General features: G+C 35.9%; 1 protein-coding gene across 1 annotated transcript in view; it reads left to right on the plus strand.

Annotated features, from left to right (window-relative positions):
• The window catches only part of LOC114045962 (signal transducing adapter molecule 2), a 46,988-nt gene that overhangs the window by 8,411 nt on the left and 20,019 nt on the right, over positions 1 to 18,558 (plus strand). The window contains exons 2-7 of the mRNA XM_027866185.1: positions 6,436 to 6,520; positions 11,054 to 11,129; positions 11,248 to 11,346; positions 12,446 to 12,592; positions 17,141 to 17,210; positions 18,046 to 18,235. Coding sequence (XP_027721986.1) covers positions 6,436 to 6,520; positions 11,054 to 11,129; positions 11,248 to 11,346; positions 12,446 to 12,592; positions 17,141 to 17,210; positions 18,046 to 18,235 — 667 coding nt within the window. The remainder of the gene's footprint in view (positions 1 to 6,435; positions 6,521 to 11,053; positions 11,130 to 11,247; positions 11,347 to 12,445; positions 12,593 to 17,140; positions 17,211 to 18,045; positions 18,236 to 18,558) is intronic.

Below are 18,558 nucleotides of genomic sequence, written 5' to 3' on the forward strand. Positions count from 1 at the left end.
CTTCAAAAATAGACATTCTTATTGTTTTTAATAGAACCTTAATAATTTTACAATTCAGATTTGTGTATTTAAATGCTGATATATTTCAATTTACTTTTTCAAACAGTAGTTTATTTTTTTTTTTATTTCCCCTTAGTAAATTTGAAACTACATTAGAAAACTTACTCAATTGTAAATTTTACTTACTAATTTAACTTGAAATTGAAGCAGGTGTCTAGTTGTGTGATGGAGAGAGGGGAAATAACTGGTGGGTAGGTGTTATGAAATATTTCTAATTTATCAGGTTAGTTGAGGCATTAAATGTTTAAACTATTTAATATAATAAAGATATTTAATTTGAGTGTTCTAGATGTAACCTTTGAATCACTAAATAACTTTTTTTTAAAAATAAACTCTGCATCTTCCATCTTTAAACTTTTATAATTACGTTAACTTTTAGACAAAAATTAGACTTTCCATCAGGTCAGTGTGACAATCTTAAAATATTTCATTATGTAACTTAACTCAGTTTTTTCCCTTTTATTTGTTATATTCGTAGATTTTACTTCCATGATGATTTCTCACTTTAAAGTAAATTTGTCAGAAGGAAGAAATCATTAGTTTTGTATCTATGGCAGAAGTTGCTGGATTACTACTTCATTAGTCTCTGATGAAATGAATTTTACCAATTCTCCAAATAATAGAATCTCAGGCATGGAAAGAATGTCTGAAATGTCATGGGGTTATAGGACTTTAGAACAAAAAATGAGACCATATGTCATCTAACCAGCATGACTTAGTAGAAGGAACACTACATTTGGAGTCAGAGGTCATAGGTTCAAATCCCAGTTTTGTCACTCACTACCTGTAACGTAACTGCTGACTCACAATAAATAAGTTTGCAGTACACTAAAATCCTCAGGTCTAACACAAATTATAGTCTCAGCCACCTGTCCCTTGTCCTATACTTAAAATTAAGTATTTTATTCCTTTCGTTTTATTAGATTCAGTCTTTACTTCTAGTTCTATTGGGAACTTTTTGGATCTTGATTCTTTTATCTACTTACTAATCATCCTCCCAGCTTTCTGTATTCTGCAAACTTGATAAGTATGCCAGCTTTACTGGTTTATAGAGGTTACTAATGAAAATGTTTATCAACACAGTACCAAGGACAGAAGTTGGTAGGAGAAGGTAGAGACCGTCTTACATGTTGATGTTGAACAAATTGACCACTACTCCTTGGGTTTGGTCACTTAATTAGTTCTAAACTCATCTCAATTATTATCTAGCTTATAATTTTCATCTTTTCTACTGCAGTAGATTTTGTCAGATGTCTTGCTGAAAACTAGATATTTGGTATCAGTGATATTTTATTGATCTACCAGTTTGATGTTCTGTTTAAAAAAAAAAGGAAATAATTGGAATGGCGACTTGTTCTGTGTGTGTATACATGTGTGCATGTTTATTTTATATATTTTGCTTTGACACAGCAGATGCTTTTCAACAGAAACAGACTGTCTCCCAAGTTTACTCCCTGAAAACAGTTAAGTAAACCCACCTAATAAAATGGTTAGGGCAGATAGGACATTGTTTTTTTAGTTTACCAATTATTAACAAAAATATGTTTTAACTTGTAAACATTGTCTGTTGTATTTGACCTGAGTTTTATTTATATGACTTGTTTATGCTGGAGTAAACATTATACTATAGTAAATATTACACACTATACTTAGTTTATTGAGAAAATGAAAGAACACTGGTTGTAAATGATATCTGGTATAAATGTTTGACTCTCTACAAACAATGGAATCACAGCCCTCCCCTCCAATTCTCCCCCCCCAAAAAAACAAAACAAACCCAAAATCTGAAGACTTTATAATGGTCAGTGAAAGGACATCACACTCTTTGGTGAGCTCAACAACCGTGCACTTAGAAGTATTTTAAACTCAGGAGGAAATGTGAATATTATAATTAAACTATTCATTTATACCATGTCACGGTTTTATAGCTCAGCAAGATACATTTTAATATACACATCAGCAAGATGTGTGATTAGTATGATTATAAGATTAGTCCCTAGAAAATAGTTAGGCTGTGGTTGAAATGTTCTGCCCTTCCTCAATTAACTTGAATGTAAATTCCTTGTCAATCACTTTTGTTCCTTATTTCTAAGAATCATTGTTCTTCTTGGTAGAGGAAAAAAAATCAAATATGAGTTGAACAGCTCAACCTTTTCTCTATCATTGGCTGTTGCTATCCCATCTACTCTACCAGCATTGTTCCTTTCTTTTTGATCTTCCTCTTTCCCATAACTAAAAATATCCTTCTTGTTGTCCTTAATATTTCTTGCATTTCTCAGTTTATTCTGGGCTTCAGTGTACCTAATATTGTAAAAGAACTTTAACTTTTGTATTCATACTGTTACTTGCTCTTAATTCCATCTTTTTTATGTATCTTTACAGATCTGAGCTGGTTCTTTGAGTTTCCTATTTAGCTTGAGTAAGTTTTATGTGATTTTCTTTTCAAACTTAGCACTAGACATTTATAGAAGATTGTCCACGCCTCTTATTTTTATGTTCAAGGTGTCCCAAAAATTCTTAGTTCAGTTAAAGCTTAAAACTACACCAAGACTTTTGAGAAACTCTGTTATATAAGTGAAACCTAGCCAATTTGAACCTTCATTGAGTTTGGTTTTTACTGATTCAAGTCTTGATGGGAAAAAAAAGATACACATACACAGAAAATAAGCTCTATAGAAATTTATTTTAAAAAGAAAATTCTTGAGGATCAATACCTTTAGTTTTAGTCAGAAAAAGCTATGTCTATACCCATTTCCTGCTAATATTTAACCTTTCTACATATATAATATTTTATAGTGATGTATCATTTATTCAATCATGCATTTAGTATAATGTCATAGATTTAGAAGTAGAGGAAAACTTAGAGATCATAGCATCCAACATTCTCATTATACCTATCATTTGTCAGTGGTATACCAAGCAAGTAGAAGAGCCAGTATTAGAACCCACGGTCTTCATTCCAAAATCACACACTCTTTCTGCTACACTATTCTTAACATTGATTAAGCATTCCTGTGTAGAATGATGACACTGAGGCACATTGTAAGATATTTAGGTATCTAAGAATAAATTATGTTCAGTAAACTATGGAGGCCACCAGATTACTAATGCATTAAAAAGGATAAGATTTGAAGTGGCAAATAGTTCTTTTTCTTTTTTTTTTTCTTTTGGCTTAACTCTTAGCTTATTAGAAAAAGTCAGTTAAATTGAGTTCCCCATTCCCTAAGCACTCCAGCTAATTGAATTTGTGTAGTTCTAACTTCAGAATTCCATTATTGAATCATTGTATCTTTGAGCCTTAAGACATAGTAAATGAAAACTATATGAATTATTTTTTACAGAAATTATTATTAAATATAAAAACATATATGTATATCCCTATAGAGATACACATGTATATATTAAAATATATCTTAAGATCTGTGGTTTCATTGGTGTAGGTACTTCATTCAGTATCACAGATTGCAACATCTTAACAGGTTTTTGAGATCCTGTGACCAAAAAGAGTCATCTCTTGGTTACCAGTTAAGTTTTTCATAACTTAAATAGGCTAACCTTCAGATAATGGACATATGTTCTGTCGCTAGTGGCCCAAACTCAAAGCCTTTCCAGCTTACTAGGCTCTTTCGGAGCTTGTGTTTCTGGCAAAGCCTCTATGCCACAATGAGGTATCAGTGTAGGAGGTCAGTGGAGTGTGTATTTTCAGATATTAAAAAAACCTAAATATTGATTTTTAAAAATCCATCTTGATTGAGAACAGTCCATATTGGGGAAAAGGCTGAATCCACACATGAAATAACTTAGGAGATCCAGTTTGATTAATAAAGTTGAAACATTTATCAAGTGCTTACTGTGAACCAGACTAGATAAGAATAATCTGTAAATATTTGACAGTCACAAAAATTTAGCACTGAAAGGCACTTTTGAAATAGTCTATTTCAATTCCCTAATTTTTCTGATAGGAAACTGATGTCCAGAGAAGTGGAATGATTTTGCCCACACTCCTGTAGCCAAAGGACTGATTAGCACCCCAGGTCTTAGATTCCTAGTCTATCCCTATTCTTTTCACTAAACCATTTATCAGTTGTGTTTGTATAGCCACTTCCAAAGTAATTTAGTAAACTGGGTGATTACTCTCAAGTACTCTCAACTTTAACTCTTATAATTGTATTTATATGGCTAATGAATACCATTGGTAGTTTTTTGTTTGTTTCTTTGTTTTTTGTTAAACAAAGGTAATGTTCAGTCCAGACCCTTGGCTGAGTAACACAAATTCTGAATGAGTAATATAATTCCTTATTTAGTAGACTATTACACAATTTAAAAAAAAAAGTAACAACCTTAACCATTAACAAAATCAAGTAATTGAATCAATTATTACAAAAATTCGTACCAAAACAATAGTCTTTTTAGCCATGCTGAAACATTAGTGGCATCATATTCAAAGATTAAGAACAATTACATTTATAGTGCTTTTTAAGCAGTTTTAGTGAGGTGGGGTTTTGGATTTTTTTTGTTTCTAAAGCTAGAGTTTGTCATCAGAGAGACATTATTTTGGAACCATAACTTTATTATGAGTTATAACTTAGATAATTTATCTCAAAGGCTATTAAAATTAATTTTGAAATGTAGTCAGAGAGGGATATAGAAAATACCTAACATGGTCTGTTTGTTCTCAGGATTGGTTTTTCTTTACAGTTGATAGAATATATTTTTATCAGTGTTTTAATAGATGGGCTTAAATTCTTATTAAATCCGTATTTTAAAACATAATGGGCTCTGGAGGGAGCTTTTTTGGCGCCTCATAGATATTGACAAAGTGTTTCTTTATAATGTTTTAATTTTTTCAAGTATCTTACTGCTCGTTCAAGGTTCTCTTTTCAATAATAAAAAGGTGTAATGAAATGTTGTGACTTACACCTACCAAAATCTTGGAAATTCAGTTTAAGTCTCTAGGAGGTCTCTCTTAATACTGTATCCCTCTGTGCATGTGAGACTAGATGATGGGAGATACATGTGGCGAATGGCCCTATCACCAGGCAATGTGACATGCTATAAAAGAATGGATTCATAATTGTAATATTTATATTTTCTCCTGAGTTTAAAATATTCCCAAGTGGGCATTCAGTTGTTCAGCTCACCAAAAAGTGAGGTTTCCTTCTGGCAGGCCATTATAAAATCTTCAGATTTTATAGGATTGGTTTGGGGTTTTTTGAAGTAACTGTTATTCTGGTATTTGTGGAAAGTCAAATATTTATGCCAGATATAGTGTGCAAACCAATGTTCTTTATAATTTTTTCCCCAAAGATATGAATAGTGAACTTTTGCTGTAATATATGCCCACTTACCTGTACTAACCTTCTGGGCTGACATTCATTAAATTATGGTATTGTTCAGTACACACAGAGCACATTATTTACCTACAGGCTTCAGAGATAGTATTCTTTGACATTGTCAAAAGAGCTGAGCTCAGCCTTTCAGCCTTTAAGCCTGGCTTGCACAACAACCTTCAGTAGGGCACCCCCCCCCCACTTGCTGCAGGCCAAAGGATTTCAGGCAGCTAGCAAAAAATGTAGAGGAAAATATCCTTAGTATGTAGAGGAAATCCTTTGGCGTGCTGCAAACAGCCTGAGCTGGCTGCAGGCTGTGTAGGCCTGCGTTGACAAAGTAAGGGGTATTTGTAGAACCCTTAAAACTTTTCAAAGATAGTATTTAAATCAGATGAACACATTTAGGGATTTTCCTTGTTCCATATTCACTAGAGTAGACTTGTTTTTAGTGATGAAAGGTAGCTATAAATTGTTACTTGTTTTTCACAAATAGACTATTTACTTCTTTCTCATTTCCTTCTACCATATTTTATAATTATCCTCATTTTGCTTTATTTGAAAAAAAAAAGCTATGTGTTTTCTGATGTTAGAGAGATCGACACAAAGATTAGTATTAACTGATGTGATAATTTTTGTATTCGTTACCCTTTAACACTAGGAAAAAGTAGTGTATTTTTTTCCTGACATTGAAATTGTGTAAAAGCCGTGTGATAGTAATACTATATCCATTCATGCTTTAGAACCTTGGTTATTTTCTAAGGCTTCTTCTCTGCCCCCCTTCCCTCAGTGTTTGGTAGGATTCTACATAATGTGTCATATGTATAGCTTCAATTTATTCCGATTAACAGTTGTATTTCTTTCACTTTCTGTACTTCTAATGATGGTTTGAAATTTAAAATTAGAATGAATAGAAATTATGCAATATTATGGAATTTCTCCATGTGGTTTTTGTCTTTAAATGGGTGAGAAGTAGGCCTTTTCTTTAAACTATTACTTCTTTATATATACTTTGGTACTCTGTAAAGTGCTTTCTCTTTTCTTGTAGAAAAGGCAACAAATGAATATAACACCAGTGAAGACTGGGGACTTATTATGGATATATGTGACAAAGTTGGCAGTACTCCTAATGGGTAAGTTGATTGGTCATAGTTGGATATGTCTGAATCCTTTCCCTCCAGTGTGTAGTATGTCTCTTACAACCTGTTACAAATAAATGTAAGGAAAAGGAGAGCCTATTGAGGGCTGAGGTGTGAGGGGGAGCAGAGATGAAAGTAAAGTATCTTGAAGCTTAGAGCAAGTGGGAAAGAGCTGAACCTGCAGGTTTAGCTCCCCCTTTAAAGGGTGGAGGAAACTTGCAGACAATTGAAAACTGACCTTAGGAATTCATAATCTAAATATGGAACTATCTTAACAAAGGGTAGAGCTCATGATTTGGGGAATTTCTACTTATGCTAGGCATTCCTAGTAGCCTTCCACTAGGTTAATTGGATGATGGCAAGTAAATATTAGATATAGTCTTGGTGACCAGTCACTGACTAATCATACTTACTACTTGGATGAAATTTTTGTTAAACAGAATTTTCCATCTCAAAATCAACTGTTCTCGGGGAGGAAAAAAACAACCACCAGATAATGTTTTCATGCTAGATTCCTTATGTTTCTCTGTTTTGACTAGATCTCACCATCTACCCACAAGTGTTCTACTTCCTTGATCAAAAACTGACAGTTCTTTCTGACTAAAACTTCCTGTCATTCCATCTCTCCCTATGCCTCAGCCCTCCTTATTCTTTTTTTTTTTTCCTTTCGGTTTTAGAAAGAAATCTATTAGGTCATTTGATAGAGAGAGATCTGGAAAGAAGATATGGCTCCCTCCCGAAGTCTTTGTGAGGTTCCTTTATATAGAGTTCAGACAAGGGTTTAAGGACATTTGCCTGGTAGCCAGTAGGTAGTCTCCAGGAGAAGGGCAATTTGAGATCTATGTCAACAGGTAAGTCATTTGCATTTGGGGAACCCAAAACACAAGCTTTGGGTGGACTCAAAACAAGACGGGAACCACCCCAAAACAAGCACTGGCTGGGATCTAAGTATTCCTCACAGCTATCTGGAGCTTCTTTGAGTTTAGCCTGACCTCTGCAGTCAGCTTTTGGGTTTAGACAGTTTTCTAGCCACTTATTAGGTCGATAATATTAATAAAGGATTAATATTTCCTCCACAATCTCTTCTTTTGGGCTTGGATTCCAACATTCTCATGCAAGTGAAAACATAATTACAGAAGTGGAAAGCTGGGTTATGATTTTAAAGGTAGTTCATTAACATAACTTGACTCATTCACATCCTCCTCACTATGTGTCTTTTCTAGAGCCTGATAGAATCCCTTTAAGGAGGGGCAGTGGCTTGACTAGTGACAAACTTCTCCCAGCATCTCATAGTCAGCAGGGTCAGTTTGAGTCTCAGGGACTGTAAGTCAGAGCACTTAAACTTACCCTAGGAAATAAGCACACTGTGACCATAGGTATATTTCCTTCAGTGTCCTAAAAGTCAAACAAATGTAGTTAAGCAGAGTCATAATCTTACATGTCCTTTAAGGAGACAAACCTCGCTAAGCAGACTCTATAGGTAAACTAAATGAGGTTGCAGACTAAACTACATTTAGAAGGTTCACCATGTACTGAGAGGGGAGATTTACGTATCACCAAAGTAACCAAGAAAACTATGGTCAGGGAGATCTTCCCATACACAGTTAGCTAGGGAAATAACTGAATCATTTTAGGGAACTTAGACTTCCCTTTGGGTTCTACCTGAGGAACATTAGGAACAATTAACATTTTCCAGAAGTTGAATTTTGGTCAGGTGAGAGCCCATCTTATTCTTTACCCTCATCATGACCTCTAGTCCCTCTTCTCCTTAATATTTTCTAAGATTATTACCCCTATCCTCTACTCTCAAATCCCTCATTGCTGTATTCTTTTTCCACTCATCACTTGCCAGACCTTTTGCCTAGATCAGGTGTGGAGAACCTGCGGCCTTTGAGGCCACATGTGGCCTTCTAGGTCCCTGGGTGCCACCTTTTGACTGAGTCCAAGTTTTACAGAACAAATCCTTTAATTAAAGGGATTTGTTCTGTGAAGTTTGGATTCAGTCAAAGGGCTGCACTTGAGGACCTAGAGGGCCACATGTGGCCTTGAGGCTGCAGGTTCCCCACTCCTGCCCTAGATTATTCCTCCTTCTAGTCTCCCCTGTCTGTCCCCTTTACTTTTATGAACATGTTGTTGAATGGAGCTGGAGGTAGTCACATAACTTTTCTGACTGGGTCTGCCATTCGTTATTTTTATTTAATTTCAATTGGGCCCTCCCTGCAACAAGGCAATCTTTTTATCCTCGTCTCACTCCCCAAAGTAGCTTTCCTTAACTTTCTTTTTTCACCTCAAGCTTCCTATTTCTCCCTCTTCCCTGCTCTCTCAGCCGTGGACCTTGCCTCTTGCTTTACTAAGAAAATTGAGGCCATTAGCACTGAATTTCCTCTTCCTTGTAATTAATCTCAAAATCTCTTGATATTATCCCTCACTCTCTCCTCTCCTCTAGTCTCTGATAAGGAAATGGCTGTTCTCCATCTTCCCTGAACCATTAATCTCATTTTCTCCCCTCATGTCATCTCTAGCAGATTGCCCCCTCAGTCATCCTCCAATCCTTTCTGTGATCTTCAGCTTTTCTCAGTCAGCTGGTTTCTTCTCTATACCCATCTCCCTCATCCTTAAAAAACTTTATTTGACCCTACTATCTCTTCCATTAGGATATTGTCCTAGACTGATGTCTCTCTCCCTTTCTCAGCCATACTCCAAAAAAAAACTACTTGTCCTCATTGCTTCTCCTCTTGTTCGTCAGCTTTCTGCAGTTTGGCTTCTGACGTCATAACTCACCTGAAACTGCTTTTACCAGTTACCAGTGATCTCAGCATTTCCACGTTTGATGGTCTTTTCTCAGTCTTCATCCTTCTTGACTTCTCTAGTGCCTGTGACACTGTTAGTCATCTATTTCTTCCTCGTTCTGCTCTCTTTGAGGTTTTGTTGTTGTTGTTGTTGTTGACATTGTTTATTTCTTCTTTTTCTTATTTGTTGCTCGTGATTCATGTTATACCTCCTAAGTATGGGTATTCCCCAAGGTTCTGTCTTGGGTGCTTTCTCTCTCTGTTATTTCTTTTGGTAAACTCATCGGCTCGTATGAGTTTAATTTATTACCTCTATGTAGGTGACTTAACATCTGTATATTCAGCCTTAGTCTCTTTCCTGAGGTTCCATGGCACTAATTACGTAACCTATTGGACATTTCAAACTGTAAGTCCTGGTGACTTCACAAAAGCATCATGTCCAAGACAGAACTCATTATCTTTTCCTCCTAAACCTCCTGTTCTCCCAAACTTCTCTTTTTCTAGTATCACTGTGCTTCTAGACTCCCAATTTTGAAACCCTGGTGTAGCCTTAATTTTCTCACTCTTAACCCACACATCCTATCAGTTGCTCATAACATCTCTCACATCTGACCCCTTCTTTGCTTATACAGCCACCATCTTACATGAGGTGCTTATCAACTCTTGCCTAGAATATTGCAGTGGCCTCCTAATTGCTCTCCCTGATTCCAGTCTCTCCATTCTAGTCCAATCTCCATATGGCTGCCACAGTGATTTTCCTTAGTCAGACCAGGTCATTCCCTAATCAGTAAACTGCAGTTTGACTTTTAGAGCCCTTTGCAACCTGACCCCAACCTGTCTTTCCAGCTTCATTATATGTTATTCCCTTTCCATTACTCTGTAGTTTAACGAAACTGGCATTCTTTTTGTTCCTCACCTGTGGTGCTTTGTCTCCTGTCCCTGGGCCATATATTTCCCAACCTTCATACCTTCAGTGTGCTGTCTCTGTTTCATAGAATTCCTCTTATCCTTCAAGTAGCAGTTCAAACACTATCATCTACCAAAGCGTTTCCCTGTTCCTCCAATTGCTAGCGCAATGGGTGGAATGCTGGGCTTGGGGTCAAGAAAACCTGAATTCAAATCTGGTCTTAGCTATTTACCACCTGTGTGACCCTGGGCAAGTCACTTAACCTTTGCCTCCATTTCCTCATCTGTAAAATGGGCATAATAGCACTTCTGTCCCAAGGTTGTTGTGAGGCTCAAATGAGCTAATAATAATGCAACTATTACGATTTAATTATTGTAAAGTGCTTAGAGTACGTGCTATATAAATGTTAGCTATTATATGTACATATTGTTTCCCAGTAGATTGTAAACTCCTTGAAAGAAGGTAGTGCCTGGTACATAGTAGGAACCTAATAAATGCTTGTTGATTAATTTGTTGTCTGGCTCTGTCAGAGATGATTATTTCTCAGCATTGGAATGAGTACCCTGGGTTATGCTTACAATTAATACTCTGTTAATAGCCAAACTCTTTTCAGTATTACAGCCATAAGAAAGACTAAACAAAGAATTAACATACAAGATGCTTTATTTGTAAGATAGTAATTACCTAAAATGTTTTAAAAGCTTGCTCTAAATTCATAATTCACTTTGCACTGATTGGATTAGGGGAAAAGATAGGCACATATATGCATTAACATGCTTGTACAGAAATACTGAATTTACTTAATTAAATTTTTTCTCCATTTTTTCCTAGAGCAAAAGATTGTCTGAAAGCCATAATGAAAAGGGTAAATCATAAAGTTCCTCATGTTGCTTTGCAAGCACTTACTGTAAGTTGAAAGTAGCTTGTTATTTAATATGAATATTAAAAGTACATTTCTTTAAATTTTAGAAATTAAAATTTATATTTTAAAGTTATATTTTGAATATTATATTTCTTTTTAACAGCTTCTTGGAGCCTGTGTATCAAATTGTGGAAAGATATTTCATTTAGAAGTATGTTCTCGTGATTTTGCAACTGAAGTACGAGGAGTGATAAAAAATAAGGTAATTTTTGAACAAAGAAGTCTTAAAGATACTGTAGTAACATTGACTCCCCCCCCCAAAAAAACTCCACCATTTAAATCTCGAAACTTGTACACGTTTGATACATAACATTATTGAGGTGTAATTTCCATTTGCCATGGCGATTCAGCAAGATGCCTTTTAACATTTAGGTGTCATCCTGAGAAATTTAATATCTATGTCAAAGACTTTGTCTCACAGTTTATTTCTATCAGTGAGTAAAGAAAACAGTTTTAATACTTCAGTATAGGGGACATTAATTAAGCACCTGCTCTGTGCAAGACACTGTCAGACATACTGACTACAAAGACAAGAAACTTTATTGTCCCTGCTTTGAAGAAACTTACAGTATAATTTGAGGATGAAGCAAATGCAACATATACATGAATGAATATGATAGAATGTGACGAGGTGAAAGAAGTGCCTCGACACAGAATTTGAGGAGCATTCGCCTAAGGAGAGATCACTTTTAACTACTGTGTCAGGAAAAACTTTGAAGAGGAGAGGTGTCAGCAGGTAGAACTGAAGAGGGAGCGTATCCCAGACATGAAGAATGGCCTGCACATATGCCCTAACCTGGAAGTATCAGAGAGTCCTTGTTTTAATCCTACCTCTCTTAACCTCTCCAATGGTGCAAAGAAAGTGTTTAATGATCATTTTTGGCAAACACCAAAAGTTTTCACTCAAATTAATGTAATACAGCCCAGTAGCATATGTCTTAAGTATTTTTCTTGGGAATATGAATATAAAGTATAATTACTAAGAGGGTTACCATAAAAGATACATATTTCCTGTGATAAAACTTCAGAATCCATGTAATTTTGGAAGATACCATATCTTTTCTTTTGAGTTGTTTGATATTTAGCAAAAAGATGTGATGTATCAGTCAGCTGCCTGAGAGAGACTGTAAACTTTCTCACGTTTAATATAAAAGACAAGTTTCATGTTAAAATGGCTCAATATATATGGTCCATACACACACACTCACACAGTACATATATGATTCATTGTCATTTGTAATTTATGTATACATATGCAAGACTACAAAACTTGTTCTCTTTGCTGTCCTATCATATAAAAGGCTCACCCAAAAGTATGTGAGAAGCTGAAATCTCTAATGGTGGAGTGGTCAGAAGAATTCCAGAAAGATCCACAGTTTAGCCTGATATCTGCAACTATTAAATCCATGAAAGAAGAAGGAATTACTTTTCCTTCAGCAGGATTGCTGGTAAATCTAAAATTTACTATAGTGATTTGTAGAATCTTTCTTATGTAAAAGCATAAAAATGGTTTAGAGAAATTGGAAAAAATGTTGTTTTTGTTTTTAAAACAAAAAAACAAAACCCTAAACTAGTATTAATGAATGCATGCTATGTTCGAAGTGCTACATATGATACAAAGAATAAGATAGCCTTTGCCTTCATGGAGTTTATGTTCTAATTGAGAGATAGGGTATAGTCACATAAAAAGATAGCTAATAATATAAATCATTATATAGTAAATGATGAATTAGTGCCACAGAGAATAAGAATGAGAACACTTCAAACTGGTAACCCAGGAAAATTTTGTGAAGGATCTTATTTGGTGAAAGAATTGTGCAAACATTGGCATATCAGGAATGGCAGGTTGGCACCAGAGTCAGTGGTGGAGGGCAGTGTGTATAATTGAATACTGAACTGTGTCAAGACTGAAGAGGGAAGTAAGGACAATAAGAAACTGGGAAAATGGGGAGGATAGAGGAGCTTGATAATGTAAGTGTAAGCAGAGACAGGCATAAAAGGAATGAGTTTGGAGGAAGAGATGAAAGTTCAAGAGGTTATTATCAGAGGAATTTTAGAATTTAGAAGACATTTGACATTGACAAAAATATAGATGTTATGAGGTATTTCACATGCATGAATTTTTTAGATCATAGGTTTACCTCATTAAGACTTAAAACTTATTTATTTAATCATTTAAGATCAGAATCTTTCAAAAAATGCATGACTTACTTTTTTTGTCTTCTTAAGTAGAACATACCTGAATCTTTTATTTTTGTTTTTTTTTTAATTTATTTATTCTTAGTTTTCAACATTCACTTCCACAAGATTAAGTTCCAAATTTTCTCCCCATCTTATCCTCCCCCCCCAACCCAAGATGGCACGCATTCTGTATACCTCTTTCCTTCTATCTCTCCCCCCTTCTCTTATCCCCTTCCCCTTCTATTTTCCTGTAGGGCGGGATAGATTTCTATACCCCATTTCCTGTATTTCTTATTTCCCAGTTGCATGTGAAAACAATGTTTTTAACATGTGTTTTTAAAACTTTGGTTTCCGAATTTTCTCCCTTCCTCCCTCCCCATCCAACCTCATTGAGAAGGCAAGCAACTCCATACAGGTTGTACATGTATAGCCATGCAAAACACTTCCATAGTAGTCATGTTGTGACATGTTGTGTTGTGTTACGTTTCCTTCCATCCTATTCCGCCCCCATTTATTCTATTTTCTCTTTTGACCCTGTCCCTCCTCAGACGTGTTTGCTTCTGATTACTCCCTCCCCCAATCTGCCCTCCCCTCTATCATCGTCCTGCTCTCTTGTCCCCTTCCCCCTCTATTTTCCTGTAGGGTAAGATAGATTTCCATACCCAATTGAGTGTGTATGTTATTACCTCCTTAAGCCAAATCCTACGAGAATAAGATTCACTCATTGCCTCTCATCTGCCCCCATTTCCCCTCACTGTAACAGCTTTTTCTTGTCTGTTTTATGTGAGATAATTTACCCATTCTACCTCTCCCTTTCTCCTTCTCCCAGTATAATCCTCTCTCACCCCTTAATTTTATTCTCCAGATATCACCCCTTCATCTTCAACTCACCCTGTGCCCTCTATCTATCTATCTGTCTATATATATAATATAATTTTTTCCCTTCAACTACCCTAATACTGACAAAGGTCTCAAGAGTTACAAATATCTTTCCATGCAGGAATGTAAATAGTTCAACATTAATAAGTCTCTTATGATTTCTCTTTCCTGTTTACCTCTTCATGCTTTTCTTGAGTCTTATATTTGAAGGTCACATTTTCTATTTGACTTTGGTCTTTTCATCAAGAATGCTTGAAAGTCCTCTATTTCACTAAATGTCCATTTTTTTCCCCTGAAGGATTATACTCAGTTTTGCTGGGTAGGTGATTCTTGGCTATAATTCTATCTCCGTTGCCCTCCAGAATATTATATTCCATGCCCTGCGGTCCCTTAACGTAGAAGCTGCTAAATCTTGTACTATCCTGATTGTGCTTCCACAATACTTGAATTGTTTCTTTCTGGATGCTTGTAATATTTTCTTCTTGACCTGGGAACTCTGGAATTTGGCTACAGTATCCCTAGGAGTTTTCCTTTGGGGATCTCTTTGAGGAGATCAGTGGATTCTTTCAATTTCTATTTTGCCCTCTGGTTCTAAAATATCAGGGCAGTTTTCCTTGATAATTTCTTGAAAGATGTTGTCTAGGCTCTTTTTTTGATCATGGCTTTCAGATAGTCCAATAATTTTTAAATTTTCTCTCCTGGATCTATTTTCCAGGTCAGTTGTTTTTCCAATGAGATATTTCACATTGTTTTCTAATTTTTCATTCTTTTGTGTTTGTTTTACAATGTCTTTATTTCTCATAAAGTCACTAGCTTCCAATTGCTCTATTCTAATTTTTAAGGAACTATTTTCTTCAGTAATCTTTTGGACTTCCTTTTCCATTTGACCAATTTTGCTTTTTAAGGTGTTCTTCTCCTCATTGGCTTTTTGGACCTCTTTCGCCATTTGGGTTAGGCTATTTTTTAAGGTGTTATTTTCTTCAGCATTTTTTTGGGGTCTCCTTTAGTAAGCTGCTGACTTGTTTTTCATGATTTTCTTGCATCACTCTCATTTCTTTTCCCAGTTTTTCCTCTACTTCTCTTACTTCTTTCTCAAAATCCTTTTTGAGCTCTTCCGTGGCCTGGGACCAATTCATATTTTTCTTGGAGGCTTTGGATGTAGGAGCTTTGACTTTGTCTTCTTCTGGGTTATATATTTTGATCTTCTTTGTTACCAAAGAAAGATTCTGTGGTCTGACTTTTTTTGTGCCTTTGTTCATGATCCCAGCCAATTACTTGAGTTATAGACTCTTTGTTAAGGTAGGGGTCTGCTTCCAGTGTGGAGAATATACTGTCCCAAGCTTTAGGGGTTTTGTGCAGCTGTTCTCAGAGATACTTCTAGGGACCTGTAAATTTTCAGTTCTTCCAAGGTGCTATGATCAAGGTGTTTACTCCTTTCCTGGCCTGTGCTCTGGTCTGTGAGTGACCACAAGCACTCTTTTCTGTCTTGGAACTGTGAGGAGGATTTCCTCTCCACCACCACTACAAGCTCCACCATGCCAGCACTCCTCCTCGCCCCAGGACCACCACTTAGAACTGTGACCCAGATCCAAGCATGGCCAAAGCAAGAGAATCTTGCCTCAGCACCAGCAAAGAGATCCCTGTAATCCCCCTTTGATCAGCCACCCGATTCCCCCTTAGTCTGTGGGCTGGAAGCTCTGGAGGTAGCTGCCGCCTCAGGGCCACACTCGGGGACTGAGGCTAGGACCGAGCTTCCCTCTCTCACTGCAGTCGCAGACTTTTCCCACTGATCTTCTAAGTTGTCTTTGGCATTCATGGGTTTAGAAGTCTGGAAATTGCCGCAGCTGCCCATGATTCAGTCCTATGAGGCCTGCTCCAGGTTCACTGAGGCCTCTTTTGCCTGTGCGCTCACATCAAACTGTGCACCTCTCCCCGCCTGGCGTGATATGCCTTTCGATCAACCATCCAGGCTGTATGGGGCTGGAAATTTGTTTCACTCTGTCTTTTTGTGGGTTCTGCTGTTTTAGAATTTGTTTAGAGCCATTTTTCACAGGTATTTGGAGGAGTTTGGGGGAAAGCTCAAGCAAGTCACTGCTTTTACTCTGCTATCTTGGCTCTGCCGACCCTGAATCTTTTTCAAAATAACTTAGAGCCATTGTTATGAATGTGAATTATTAAACAATGAGTCCCTAAGATCTGTTGAAATTTACAGGGTTGTTTGCTTTTAGCCAATGCCTCTTGTGCCTCTTTTTTATTCTTTCTCTTGCATTCTTAGACTGTCTATTGTGTCATCAATGATTCTTTTTCTAGGAGTCCTATATCCTTTCCTCTCTAGTCTCACCACAGGAATGCATCCTGAATGCTTACTTTCAGGCAAAGCTTACTAAGTATCAATGGAGATACACTCAAAACAGTATAATACAAAGTCTCTTCCCTCTAGGAAATGACAGTTTTGTAATGGAAAAAAATTTTTTTGGCTATATGGCAGCAATTAGGATTATTGTGGGTAACTAGGTGGCACAGTAGATAGAGCACTGAGTTTGGAACTAGGAAGATTCATCTTCATGAGTTCAAATTCAGCCTTAGATACTAGCTATGTGACCTTGGGCAAGTCAATTAATCCTGTTTGCCTCAGTTTTCTCATCTGTAAAATGAGCCAGAGAAAGAAACAGCAAAGCAGTCCAATATCTTTTCCAAGAAAACCCAAATTGGGTCATAAAGAGTCTGATACGACTGAAAATGACTTAAATGGCAATAACATTATTGATTATGTTTTAGCATTATACTGGAAAATAACTTAGTCATTGTCAAGAACTTAATTTGTAATGAAAAAAATGATTACGATTGGCAAATTTGAAAACAAATCACTATTAAGTAATTTGTGGATATTTAATTTTCATTTTAAAAGTAGCTATGTTTATTTTGCCCTTGTGTAGACACTTTCAAATGCTGCCAAGAATGGTACATCATCCAACAAAAGCAAAGAAGATGAAGATATAGCTAAAGGTAATAAAAGTGTGTGATTCTTTATTAAAATTATAGTATTGACCTGTTTAGGTGCTTTCTTTCAGAGGCAGCATGAATAAGGTATTGGAGTTAGAGTCAGGAAGAGCAGGGTTGATATCCTACCTGAGACATGTGATAGCTGTGTGTCCCTCGCCAAGTGACCTACCCTCTTTGTACCTCAGATTTTTTAATCTGTAAAAAGAAAGAGCTGGACTTACTGTCTTCTAAGACCCCCTTCAGGTCTAAAAATCTATAAAATGGTAATTATAATAAAGCTGCACATGACCCTAAAAATATAAAAAGATCTCTGAGTCTGGGAAAAGAAATGACGTAGATAAAAATTAGCCCCATTATACTCATCAGTAATGTTGGATTTCATTATTTGGTGCGCTACCTTCAGATGGCTTACATTTAGCCTCTTTATATTCCAGTATACATATTATGTCAGTATCTTTATTTTATCACTATCTTCCTGATTTCGTCAACATTAACACTTATTTCTGGTAAAAGTGAGTAAAAACTTCAGCTGCATGAAACTATTTATAGATTTTGTACTATATGGAAAATTATCCAGACTCACAGTAACAATCCATCTTGTATCTTTAAAGATGTGGACCTTAGTTGTTAAACATAAACCAGTAATCATCAGAAAATTTATTTCCAAGGGAATTTTCTAGCTATTTCTCTGTCTGAATGAAAGCTTCATTGTATATTAGCATGATTCCTGTTAAATATTAAAAGGTATATGAAACCACCTCTTTATTTTATTTCTGTTGTAAGTTAGCTAATTACAGAAAGTTAATTGTTGTTTTTTATTTTAAAATTTCCAAACTAGCTATTGAATTATCTTTGCAAGAGCAGAAGCAACAGCACACAGAAACGAAATCCTTATATCCATCTGCAGAAATTCAGTTGAATAATCATAAGATTTCTAAAAAAGTCAGAGCCTTGTATGATTTTGAAGCAGTTGAGGACAATGAACTCACCTTTAAAAGTGGTGAAATTATTATTGTTTTGGATGACAGGTATGTTTTAAATCTTTGAGTTCTCTGGATTTTGATGTAACCATTTAGCAAATTGCAACTTCTGTCTTTCGGTTTCCTTCCATAAATGTTGTTTCTCTTAAAAACATCTTTGTAAAACATTTTTAGTTGTTGGATGAAAAAACAATATAAATATGAAGTATTATTTGTGGCCACATAAAAACAAAGATATTTACTGCACCAAGTATGTCTATGTTGGGAATTATGCATCCAAAATTACTTGGCAGTAAACTTCAGAAAAGGAAGTTTAGGTAGAGAAATTGATTGATGCTGGAATAAATTACACTGCTTACTTTTACTTTTTT

Source organism: Vombatus ursinus, unplaced genomic scaffold, assembly GCF_900497805.2.
Source record: "Vombatus ursinus unplaced genomic scaffold, bare-nosed wombat genome assembly UNPS02014779.1, whole genome shotgun sequence".
Taxonomy (NCBI): Eukaryota; Metazoa; Chordata; class Mammalia; order Diprotodontia; family Vombatidae; genus Vombatus; species Vombatus ursinus.